General features: G+C 31.2%; 1 protein-coding gene and 1 non-coding gene across 2 annotated transcripts; both read left to right on the forward strand.

Annotated features, from left to right (window-relative positions):
* The first annotated feature begins 3,207 nt into the window (after positions 1-3,207).
* LOC110651771 (eukaryotic translation initiation factor) lies at positions 3,208-10,964 on the forward strand. Its single transcript, XM_021807178.2, has 9 exons — positions 3,208-3,671; positions 5,582-5,653; positions 6,069-6,164; positions 6,419-6,646; positions 7,529-7,626; positions 8,512-8,599; positions 8,683-9,033; positions 9,167-9,409; positions 9,487-10,964. The coding sequence occupies exons 1-9, from the start codon at positions 3,501-3,503 to the stop codon at positions 10,522-10,524; spliced, it is 2,385 nt and encodes a 794-aa protein (XP_021662870.2). The 5' UTR covers positions 3,208-3,500; the 3' UTR covers positions 10,525-10,964.
* LOC131172424 (small nucleolar RNA snoR103) lies at positions 4,234-4,338 on the forward strand. Its single transcript, XR_009142901.1, has one exon. It is a non-coding gene; the product is annotated as a small nucleolar RNA snoR103 (small nucleolar RNA).
* Positions 10,965-11,566: the final 602 nt, after the last annotated feature.

Here is an 11,566-nt window from a genome sequence, read left to right on the forward strand (position 1 = left end):
ATTATTTTTAATTTATTTTAAGTAATTTTTTTAATTTATAAATTAAACTAAACATTAATTTACTTGGGACTTTTTATTTCTATTTATAAGTATGTTTGACTAATTTATAAGTTAAAAGCTAATGCCCTATTAAATTTTTACTTTATTCTAATTAAAAGTTTTTAAGAAAACTCATCCTTTTACTTTAATTAATAAGTTCCAAATTTTCTTTTTCTTATAGATTTTACATCCCTAAATTCAACCTATACCATTTTACCTTTTTTTTTTAATATTCCAAATAATTTCAATAACCATAGTTTATTAATTTTATCTACTCTCCTTCTTTTCATAAAAATAGGCGTTCTTTTCTTTTTTGTCTGTTTCATAATATAATTCGCTTTTTTAAATAATAATTTATTTATTAATTTATTGATATATTCTACGTTAAAAAAATTATTTTAAAAATAATTTAATAATATAAATTATTTAATGTTTCATAAAAATATATAAGTAAAGGTATAATAAAAAAAGATTAAATAAAATTTATTATTTATTTATATAATTATATGAAATTAAGACTAAGTATAAAATCTCACAGTCTTATATACTACTCTAATATCACTAAACTAAAATTTATTTAAATAAAATTTATTAATTTAACTATATTAATATTATTTTAAATTGTATAAAAATAAAAAATAATTTATTTTTATAGAATGAAAAGAGTATTTCTACTTTTTAATTTGTTTTCCTAAAAATTATTTTAATCTCTAAATTGAGAAGAAAATTCTTGTGATAAAAGTAAAATAAATAATTTAAAAAAAAAATTAAGGAAATGACCATGGAAAAACACATTTGAAATAGGTAAAAAAAAGAAAATCACTTGTCAGTAACAGTCCCAAAGTTACTGCAATGTGCGGGGTTAAAAACAAAAACTGCCCAACAGGTTATGAACAAAAGCTTGGAGTTTAATGACGTCAGGACACACGTAGCTCTCCTCTATATTTCTCCTAATGTTCTTCATCTATACTGTTATAACACGTGCCGAGCATCATAACAGGCACGTGTGAGTTAGGCCTAATCTCTTAGCTGTTGCTTTCGCGTCAGGTCGGGAATACAAAACCACGGGTGGTCGGTGCATCGAATCTGACTGCTATCGCCAGACTGTAGCTCCAAACGTCGTCGTTTTATGTGGAAACGTGGGAAAATTGTTTTGTTTTTAAAATACCGATCTTGTCCTTGAATATTCACCGGGTTTCGATCACAAAAATGATAAGTTAGAGTTGAAATTACATTGGTGTCCTTGCGTTTGCCATCCTTTTCAACTTTTGTCTACTATCCTCTGTGTCTTATATTTAGAAAATCAGATTCTAGTTTTACTTTTAAGGCCAATGAAATTATTGTTCAAATTGCCACCATGCGCGGTAGTCTAATAATTAATTTAGAAAAATAGTTTTATTTCATTTTGATTTGAATATCAATATGAATATAATTGCTAATTATTGTTTTTATTTAGAAATATAATAAAAGAAGGTGATGGTTTGTTCAATATTTGATTTTATTGAGTGTCATATTAAATTTAATGATTGATCTCTTTATATAAAATTTTGGATCTCAGATTTAAGAAAGTTATGACTATCCTATCCAGAGGGTTTTCACTTTTTACTATTAAAAATTTCGGTGATAGATACTTTTTTATAGGATTGGATTCAATTAAAAACGTTAATCGATAATTTTAAATTTTAAATTTAAATGGATTATAGTCGTTATATTTGGAGAGTCTTTATTTTTTACTATTAAAAGAAAAATTATTGTATTAATTTTAAATTTAATTATTTAGTTCCTTCTATATGTCTATATGTGTGATTGATTTGTCTACTTCTATTTATTAATTGTTCAATTATAGATGGAAAACAAAGGCAGTAATCCTGGAAAAACATGTTTGGATGAGAGTTCATATGTAACTTTGTATTTTTATGAACTTTTAAATATTTTTAGTGCGGCTTAAGTACTATTAAATTAAATTAAATTTTATTAATTATAAATTAAATTTTAAATATTAGTTTGGAATAAATATAACAGTTGTAAAAATTGTTTATAATTTATTTGATTAATTATTAAAATTATGTTTGAAATTTTAAAAATTACAATTTTTAATTATTTAATTATCAGTTTCTTTAATGAATGTAAATTTATATCCATTAAAATTTATTTAATATACTAATTAGTATGAGAAATTACAATTAATAATTAATTAAATATAATTTGTATTCATTTAACAGAATTCCTCGTATGATTTGTCATTAAAATTATAATTTTTTATATTAGTGAATGAATATAAATTTACACTCTTTAAAAGTTTTTAATTTTTATTTTTAAACTAATAATATTTAATCATTAATGATAACTACTTAATTAAATATGTATCTTGATTGAATTTAATATAGATACAATAATTCCTTAATAAGTACAATAATTTTCAAAAACTCTATATACTAACAAAAATTTGAATTTGATATTTCAACGTTAATACTACTGAATTAAAATTTATTAATAACAGTCAATTTATTCTATATCATAAAAAATATTATATGAAGTGTACTATACGCGTAGAAAGAGTCTCACTATATTTACATAAAATTTAATTGTTTGATAGGCCATAATATAATGTGATATAAAAATTTATTTTATGTTCTATTAAACATAGTTTAAAATTATAAAAACATATATTTATGAATGGAATTAAAAAATGTTACGTTTATTGATAAATTAAAAAAATATATTTAGAAAAACCAAATATTGTGTTTGGATTGAATTTATGCATTTAGATTGAATTAAATACATTATTTGATAATTTTTAAATATTAATCAGGCTATTTAAAAATTAAATATTAATTAGATAATTTCATCTTCCTAAAAAATATTAATAATTATTAAAATAGAGAAATATAATTGTAAAGAAATAAATGTTTTCGGGATAATTTGATTAAAATAGAGAAATATAATAATAAAAAAATAAATGCACTTGAAATGATAATAAATAATAATAAAATTAAAAAAAATAATTAATATTTTTTAAAATTTTTAAAATAATAAATAAGAGTAATTATACATGAGGAGAGAAGGGAAAGGAAAACATTCAGACTTAAAAAGAAAAAGAATAAATGTATTATTTTTATTTTTTATTATTTAAAAATACACTATAAATATAAATTTAAAACAGCCAGAGGCACTCACCTAAAGTAGGGTTTGTATTTCCCTGCCCTCACCGGCCTTACATACTCTCTCTTCTCTTCTCTCCTCTGTTCTGTGCAGAAGAGGGAGAATCTACACCAAACATCCTTTCTATTTCTTCAAAATCAATCTTTTTATTCTCTTTAACAACATATAATTACTATTTTTTTCTTTTCTTTAATAGATATTCTATATAGGAGTCAATCTTGATTCAGCAGGTATTATTGTAGCTGAATCTTAGTTTGGTTGGACGGTGGAGATTTTATCTGGGAGTGAAAGATCGAGGTATGCAGCAAGGTGATCCGGCGGTGTTGAGCTTGAGACCTGGTGGTGGTCGAGGGAGCAGACTCTTCAATCCTCGCTTAGAGTCCTCCTCTTCTTCTTCTCTTTCTTCGTCTTCTATCGCTTTTGGTGATCTCCCTCTCTTGCGTCCTCACGGTGGTGCTCCGCCTCCAAAGGTTGTTCCCTTTTCTATTTTTAAATAATTGTTTGTGTTTGGATCTGGACCTTTTGTAACCTATAGATAAGCTTTGTTTTTAATTGTATGCAATAGATTTTGGAGTGGGTTTTAGGAAAGCTGCCTTTTTCTTGATTGGGATTTTAAAAGAAATGGATCTGGAATTGATATTGTTTATGATTTTATCACATGTTATTATCTTGGTTTTGTTGAATTTATGTTGTGGGATTATTGATTTATTAGTATAGATGCTTCAATAATATCAATACGCTGAAAAAATGCGGACCTTGTTTATGTCTGGTTGGATTTTGCGACTGCTTTTGAAATTCATGTAATTTTTTGCTCTTAAAAGCTAGTGCTTGAGACGGGTATTGAAAAAAAGGGAAACATATCAAGTTATGCCTTGAAGATATTACGATTTTGTGCATTTTTGTTCCTTGTAATTGTTCTATCGGTTGGATTTTGTTTAGAATTCGATTTGCTTTCCCCCATTAAGAATAAGAACTTTGAAGAGTGAACGTTGCTATGCATAATTGTTCAAGTGTCCTAATTCTTGGTGGGCCACTTGATATGTGTACCTGCTGTAAATATGGACCAACATCAATATGTAGGCTTTAGGTGGGCATGTAGTGAGTTTCGGAATGCCCATAAAGGACCTACGAACATTTTAATTTTATGGATTGTAAATGTAGTTGGACGTTGATAGGATAATACAGTACATCAAGCCAACAAAATCTAAGAGAAGTTTGATTGTTAGCGGTTTCTTTGTTAGGTGGTAGTCCATGGTCAAATTCTGTCCTACCTACTTATTATTTTTCTATATTGTTCATTAGAGGACATAGCTGTAGCTCACTAATGTTAAAAAGAATGAAAGTATTTTCTAAAAGTTTCAAAGGTTTGTCTTGGCAAGTATAAGTAGCAGTTCTATTAGCACCATTTTTGTATTTTACTATTTTAAAATTCCAAACTGATGAAGACAATATACATTGGCAGTTTGAATTTAACCATTCATCTTGAGTATGTTTAGAGGCTACTTAGTTCCTCTTGACTTGGTATGATTGAATGTTCTTGAACTTTACTGCATTGTATCTTTTAATTTTATTGAAGAAGTGCAAATGTATGTTTGCATTTATTTTATACAATCAAGGCATTAGTTTTATATGTATAATTTATGGCATATCTTGTAATTATGGTTTCAAATCACGGTCGCGGGTAATGTAATTGGCCTGTAATGACCATAACAGTAACGGTCTAGTGCTAAGCAAATTTTTTCAAAAAATTTACAAAGTTCATAAATTGGCTATATATTGCTAGATACAAGTTAAATTAACAAGCACAAATATATCAAATAAAGACGGTAAATCTATCATGTTTAGACATCATTAGTATTAAACAATTTATAACTAGAATAGAGATATTTAATAATGATCTTAGCTTAGGAAACATTAAGCGAGAGATTTTATAGAAGAAAGGAGAAACTTAGGTGAAAATTTGAGAGAATATGAGAGATATAGCAGTTGTGGAACAGAAAATACGCAGACAAAGACAAGAGAAGCAAAATAATAGTTTTTCCATGTGATTGCAGCAGAGGAATAATTAAAGTAATGGCCGTTACCATTACGGAATGGTAAATAACGGCCGTTACACCTGCCACTTCAGATTTGCCTGGAAATAATGGTGTATCGCTTAATAGGTCCTTTCAAAACCTGTAAATAACAGCTGTTACGTTACGTAACGGCTGTTATTTGCAACCTTGCTTGTAATAGTGCATCTTAGTTTTGCATGCCACATGGTCCGTGTTTAATTCAGCTGTTATTGGATTTTGTTTTTTGGTTTTTGTTTGTTGCCCATTTAACTTGGTAATATATTGTTGAAGTTCTTGACTTGCCCTACCTTATGTTTTGTTTTTAGACCGGAGACTCACGATTTGAGATTCGTGACCGTGTGCGGTACACGAGAGACCAGCTGCTGCAACTCAGAGAGGTAATATTTAATTATATTCCTGGGATGTTGTTAAGCTGATACAAACTTTCTAGGTAGATTTATTTCTTTATTTTTCTGTGTCTCATATGTGGTGATTTCAATGAATCCAATCATTGGGATGCAGCATCAAAACAGTGGTAAATTAATTGGAAGATTTTTTTTTTTTCCAACTATCTTCTGTATTTCCCCTTTTCCTGCTTAAAATTTTTCAACTTGGCAAATTTTGTGCTTTTCTTTTTATTATTAAGCTTTAAGTAGTTTGCATAAATAATCTTTTCAGATTAAACATCTTGGTGATTAAAACACACAGCATTCATGCTTTGAGTAGTATTTTTCCAGAGATTCATGTAAGTTCTGCTTTCTTTATGGTTTGTGCATTTCCTCATTTTATGTTATGGCTATTATTTTCTCAAAGGCTGTTGTGATCTCTGATGAGATCTTAAAAATCAAACGAGAAATTGAAGATGAGCTTTTTGGTGAAGATCAAAGCTGGAGTCATGGAGAAATCAATGTGAGTTACTGCAATATTTTGATTTGCTGCTGCTTTGTATTTTTATTTTTATCCTTTGTCTGAAAGATGGGTAATTTTAAATTTGATAAGACAGGGTGTTAGTTATCTTCTAAATATCTTTGCTTGTATTCAATGTTTATTTATGGTTTGTTGACTGCTGGCAATCAAAATGATAAATGGGATTGATTGACAAATTTTCTGATTTAACTTGAGTTGTTAGCTTTTAGAATAATGATTTCTTTTGCTCTATCCAGATGCCAAATCAGTCTCTAAGTCGTTATTCAGAGCCAGACAATCGTGACTGGCGTGGTCGTTCTGCACAATTTTCTACTTCTGGAGAGGAGAGGTCCTGGGATTCTCTTCGAGAAAACAGGGACTTGGGTGGGCGATATGACTCCAGACAGCCAGATGCAAATCAATTTAATCGTCAGGACCAACTCAATTCTCAATTTGCAATAGCACAAATCTCGTCTAATCAATTGGTAAAATCTCGTCTAATCAATTGGTAAAATATATGATCATTTTGGTTGCTACATGTTTATGGTTTTGTTCATGTGTTGTCTTTTGAAACTATTATTTACGCATCTAAAATTTATATTTTTGCTGAGACAATAAAATTTTTAGTTCATATGGATTGTAATGGTTTGCTAAATGAAAAGCATCTTTCCAAGACGCATGCTCTGATATACTAATGATGGGAATTTAAAAGTTAAGGTCCCCTTGTGATGCCATTTTTTGTTACTTTTCCCTTTTGTTATTGTTTGGGTTTGCTATAGCTGTAAGATTGAAATTGTTCTAATAAGTGGCATGCTATATTCAGATACAAGTGAGGTTAACAAATTCTGCAATTTTAATATGTTGCTGTAACTTTTTTTCTTATGAGTTATTATGAAATGTTTTAGCATGAGAAATTAAATTTAGATATGCTAGTCTTGAACTATTTCATCTTGAAAGAAATAGTTCTATGATATAAGTTCCTCTTGCTTGTTTTTGAACTTTTAATTTTAAGAATGGTGTGCAAAAAATATATAGAAGCACAGCCTTTTTACTTTATCTTGGTTTTATACCTCTTCCAATTAATAATTTTTTTTTGGGCATAAAAAGTTGTGAATGTGTCCATGGGCATAGGATAACAATGACTTCTTGTTTGATTTGAAAAAAAAGGGAGCTTAAATATTAGAGTAGTTGGTTCCTGATATTACATTATATCCCTGTTTCACTTCTTTGTTGGTAACCCTACTTCAATTATAATGCATGTTGAATGTGTTATTGTTGTTGTCATTATTATTATTGGTGCAAACTTGCACCTTTAAGGGCATGTGAATTGGCTTTGGATCAAAAGCCGTATTTTATTTTGAAACCAGGGAGGTCCTGCTCCAGCTTTAGTCAAGGCTGAGGTTCCATGGTCGGCTAGAAGGGGGAATCTTTCTGAGAAGGAACGAGTCTTGAAGACTGTTAAAGGGTAATTCATTACAACACTGTGAAGTGTGACTTTCTGCATTATTAAGCATTGAAAGCATGAATATGTGGATTTGTCTATTGGAAGTGTGGACATGTTAGCAGTCTTAATAAATAGTACTCTTTTTGTTGATCCTTTAAACATTGAATTCCTGTGTGCTATCCATAAAGAGCTAAATGATCCTGAATCTTATATATCCTTTATATGGTAAAATTTGTTTAAGAACTAACTTCTGAATGTCCAAAATTTTCATAGAGTTCTCACCGATACGCATGAATGGTATTTATGTGTTTCTGCAATAAAAATCTCTCATGCAAATGGCAAATAATAAAGCAGACATCTCATAATTCTATTTCTTGTATGAAGTACAATAAAGCAGACATACAATATAGATGGTCACTCAATAAATTGACTTTTTCAGATAGAAACTGCAAAGACAGAAGGATAGCATAGGCCACTGAATTTGGCTACTTGTTTTTGCTGTCTCCTATTTTGTCTTCTCCACGTATTTGTTATTTTGCTTTCTATACATTGTAATTCCATCTTGTCATTCTTTGCTCTTAAAGATGGTTACCTTTTTATGAGAGCTACTTTATTAGGTTAGGTACCATTGTTTGGTGCATGGTAAAAGTCTTGGGTTCACAAATATTGGATGTGGGTTTGACTTTTGAGAGCATCTGTCTTTTTATTGTTTCTTCTTCTGTGCTCACTAATTACTAAATAGGTTGGTTTGACCCTTATGGATTTGCTAGAATACAACATTTGTGTTCTTAATTCCTTGTGCTGTTTAAGTTGGCTTGATGCAATCCATATTTTGAGATGTTAATGGAGTTAGTTTTACATGGTAGCACTGTGCTGAAAAAAATTCTTTTTTTTTTTATTTGGCAGTATATTGAACAAGCTTACCCCTGAGAAATTTGATCTTCTCAAGGGTCAACTCATTGACTCTGGCATTACATCGGCCGATATCTTAGAGGTTAGTTTATCTGTTTTTATATTTTCAATTTTTTTAGATGTATAGCCATTTCCAGATGAACTCATGGGTAACTTGTCATGCAGGGTGTGATACAGCTTCTGTTTGAGAAGGCTGTTCTGGAGCCCACATTTTGTCCCATGTATGCTCAGCTGTGCTCTGATCTAAATGAAAAGCTTCCCCCATTCCCATCAGATGAACCAGGTGGGAAAGAAATCACATTCAAGCGAGTTCTCCTGAATAACTGCCAGGAGGCATTTGAAGGTGCTGGTAAGCTAAGGGAGGAAGTTTGGCAGATGATGGCTCCAGAGCAAGAGCTTGAACGCAGGGATAAAGAAAGATTGGTCAAGCTTCGTACACTTGGAAACATCCGTTTGATCGGAGAGCTCCTGAAGCAAAAGATGGTTACTGAGAAGATAGTTCATCACATTGTTAAGGTTAAAATTGAAAACCTACTTGTAGCACTTCCCTGATTAGGCAATGAAATAGATTCTTTGCCATGTTTGTTTCTCTCTCTATCTCCAATTCCTTTTTCTTTTTTGGGATTACTTACTGTTGCTATTTGAACAGGAGCTTCTGGGACCAGACACCAAAATTTGTCCTGCCGAAGAAAATGTTGAGGCCATATGTCAGTTTTTTAACACTATTGGGAAGCAACTTGATGAGAATACGAAGTCGCAACGTATAAATGATATATACTTCCTTCGTTTGAAGGACTTGTCATCAAACCCTCGTCTGGCTCCTCGACTAAGGTTCATGATTCGTGATGTTCTTGAACTGCGGGCAAATAACTGGATTCCTAGACGTGAAGAGGTGGGGTTTATGATCATTTTTCATTTGGTAGTTAGATGTCACATTCTTGTTAAATATTTATACCTTCATTATTGCAGGTCAAAGCTAAAACCATCACTGAGATACATTCCGAGGCTGAGAAGAATTTGGGATTGCGTCCGGGTGCTACCTCAAGTATTAGAAATAATCGCGGTGTTATTTCTGCAACTCCTGGGACTGCTGGCCCAGGCTTTCCCATTAACCGACCTGGCACAGGAGGTATGATGCCTGGCATGCCAGGAACTAGGAGGATGCCTGGCATGCCTGGAATTGATAATGATAATTGGGAGGTACCCAAGACACGCTCAATGCCGAGGGGTGATGGATCAACTATGCAGCCCACAGGACGTGTCCCATCACCACTGTACGATAAGTCAACATCTCTCAACACAAGGCTGTTACCTCAGGGTAGTGGTGGCTTTATAGGTGGAAAGAGCAGTGCCCTCTTGCAAGGAAGTACTGGTCCTCCTCCTCGCCCTTACGGTGTTGGTTTGGGTAATGAGCTTCCTGCTCAAGTCCCTGTACCTAGTAAAACTTCATCTGCTTCCTATGTGCCTCCCACTGTTGAGAGACCAGTTGCAAGCTTAAATCCGGAGGAACTTAGGAGGAAAACGGTATCACTTTTGAAGGAATATTTCAATGCACGGCTTCTGCATGAAGCTTTGCAGTGTGTGGAGGAACTGAAGTCTCCAACCTACCATCCTGAAGTTGTCAAGGAGGCCATCTCCCTTGCCTTGGAGGAAAACCCACCTTGTGTAGAATTAGTCGCCAACCTTTTGGAATATTTGTTGGCCAAGAAGGTTCTCACAGCTAGAGACATAGGTACTGGGTGTTTGCTCTATGGTTCTTTGTTGGATGATATTGGCATTGATCTGCCAAAAGCACCTAATAATTTCGGTGAAGTTGTTGGGAAACTAGTTTTGGCTGGGGGATTGGACTTTAAAGTGGTGACTGAGGTTCTTAAGAAGATGGAAGATGATAGATATCAGAAAGCTGTATTTGATGCAGCAATGAGGACCGTTAGTTATAGTCCAAGTGCGCAAGTTTTATTAGATTCACAGGCATCTGATGTTGAGAATTGCATGAGCTTGTTTTAGCAAGCTTGGCATTCTATTGCGTGAGTACTTGAGCATCTGTATCCACTTGAACTTTTGTGCTATCTTTCACATCATAACGCCTTGTCCAGAACCTTTTTGAGGCGAGCAACTTGTACTTTGTGATAAGGTGGAGCTGCCAAGAACAGGTCCTTGTTTTTTTTTTTTAGTAATATTTTTCCTCAAGGTCATAGTTGTGTGTTATTGAGCAAAGAAATCAAAACCATAATGCCATGGATTTTGTCCTCGAGCCTGGCTAATTATGTGCCTAATTGCTTGGAAGAATGGCCCTTTTAAGGGATCCAGTTGTTTTGTATTAATTAGTTTTGATGATCTTCATTTTCTCGACTCTGGCAATTGTGTTTATTGTTTAAACTTCCCAGCTCATAAATCCTAATTTTTTCAATATTTACATTAGTAAAAAAGAGTATGGCGTTTGTATATGGGATTTCTTCTGCTTGCTGTTTTAGGTTTTGATTGTTTTGCGATTTTTTTTTTATTTTTATTTTTATATTCTAGCGTTTGGGTTATTTAGGGAAATAAATTAATAGGAAATATTTTAAATTATTTTTAAGTAAAATAGTTTTTTTAAAAAATTGTTTAAAATTTTAATAATTTTTTTAAAATGTGAAGATATATATATATATATATATATATATATATATATATATATATATATATATATATATATATTATTTTTTCGTAAAATAAGCATATAAAGATTAGGTATAAAATTTGTGCTTTTCTTGCTGCCCTATGGAAATTACAGGGGATGAAGTCTTTGCCTAATGATGATTCTTTTTGAAAATCTTTTTATTTTATTTTTGTCATAGTTCACTGAAGACAAGAGGTGGTAGAATATTCTTGGATGTCTTCATCAACATTCTGTTTTCTACTTTCTTATTTACTTTTAGCCACTCTTTTTGACGTCCTTATTTTATTAAGTCCCAGAAATTGATTCTAATTAAATAATTTAAAGTTATTAATGTGTAATTATTAATGTATGAATTTTTTTATGTAACTTTTAATTTATTTTTATATAATT

The sequence above is a fragment of the Hevea brasiliensis genome, chromosome 13, assembly GCF_030052815.1.
Source record: "Hevea brasiliensis isolate MT/VB/25A 57/8 chromosome 13, ASM3005281v1, whole genome shotgun sequence".
Lineage (NCBI taxonomy): Eukaryota > Viridiplantae > Streptophyta > Magnoliopsida > Malpighiales > Euphorbiaceae > Hevea > Hevea brasiliensis.

What these genes read in the sequence shown, in the direction of transcription:
- LOC110651771 (XM_021807178.2), top strand. Translation starts at nt 3,501, where the DNA reads ATGCAGCAAGGTGATCCGGCGGTGTTGAGCTTGAGACCTGGTGGTGGT. An exon ending in AGCTGCTGCAACTCAGAGAG is followed by an intron (nt 5,654 to 6,068) that starts GTAATATTTAAT and finishes ATTTTCTCAAAG; the next exon opens with GCTGTTGTGATCTCTGATGA. An exon ending in GGAGTCATGGAGAAATCAAT is followed by an intron (nt 6,165 to 6,418) that starts GTGAGTTACTGC and finishes TGCTCTATCCAG; the next exon opens with ATGCCAAATCAGTCTCTAAG.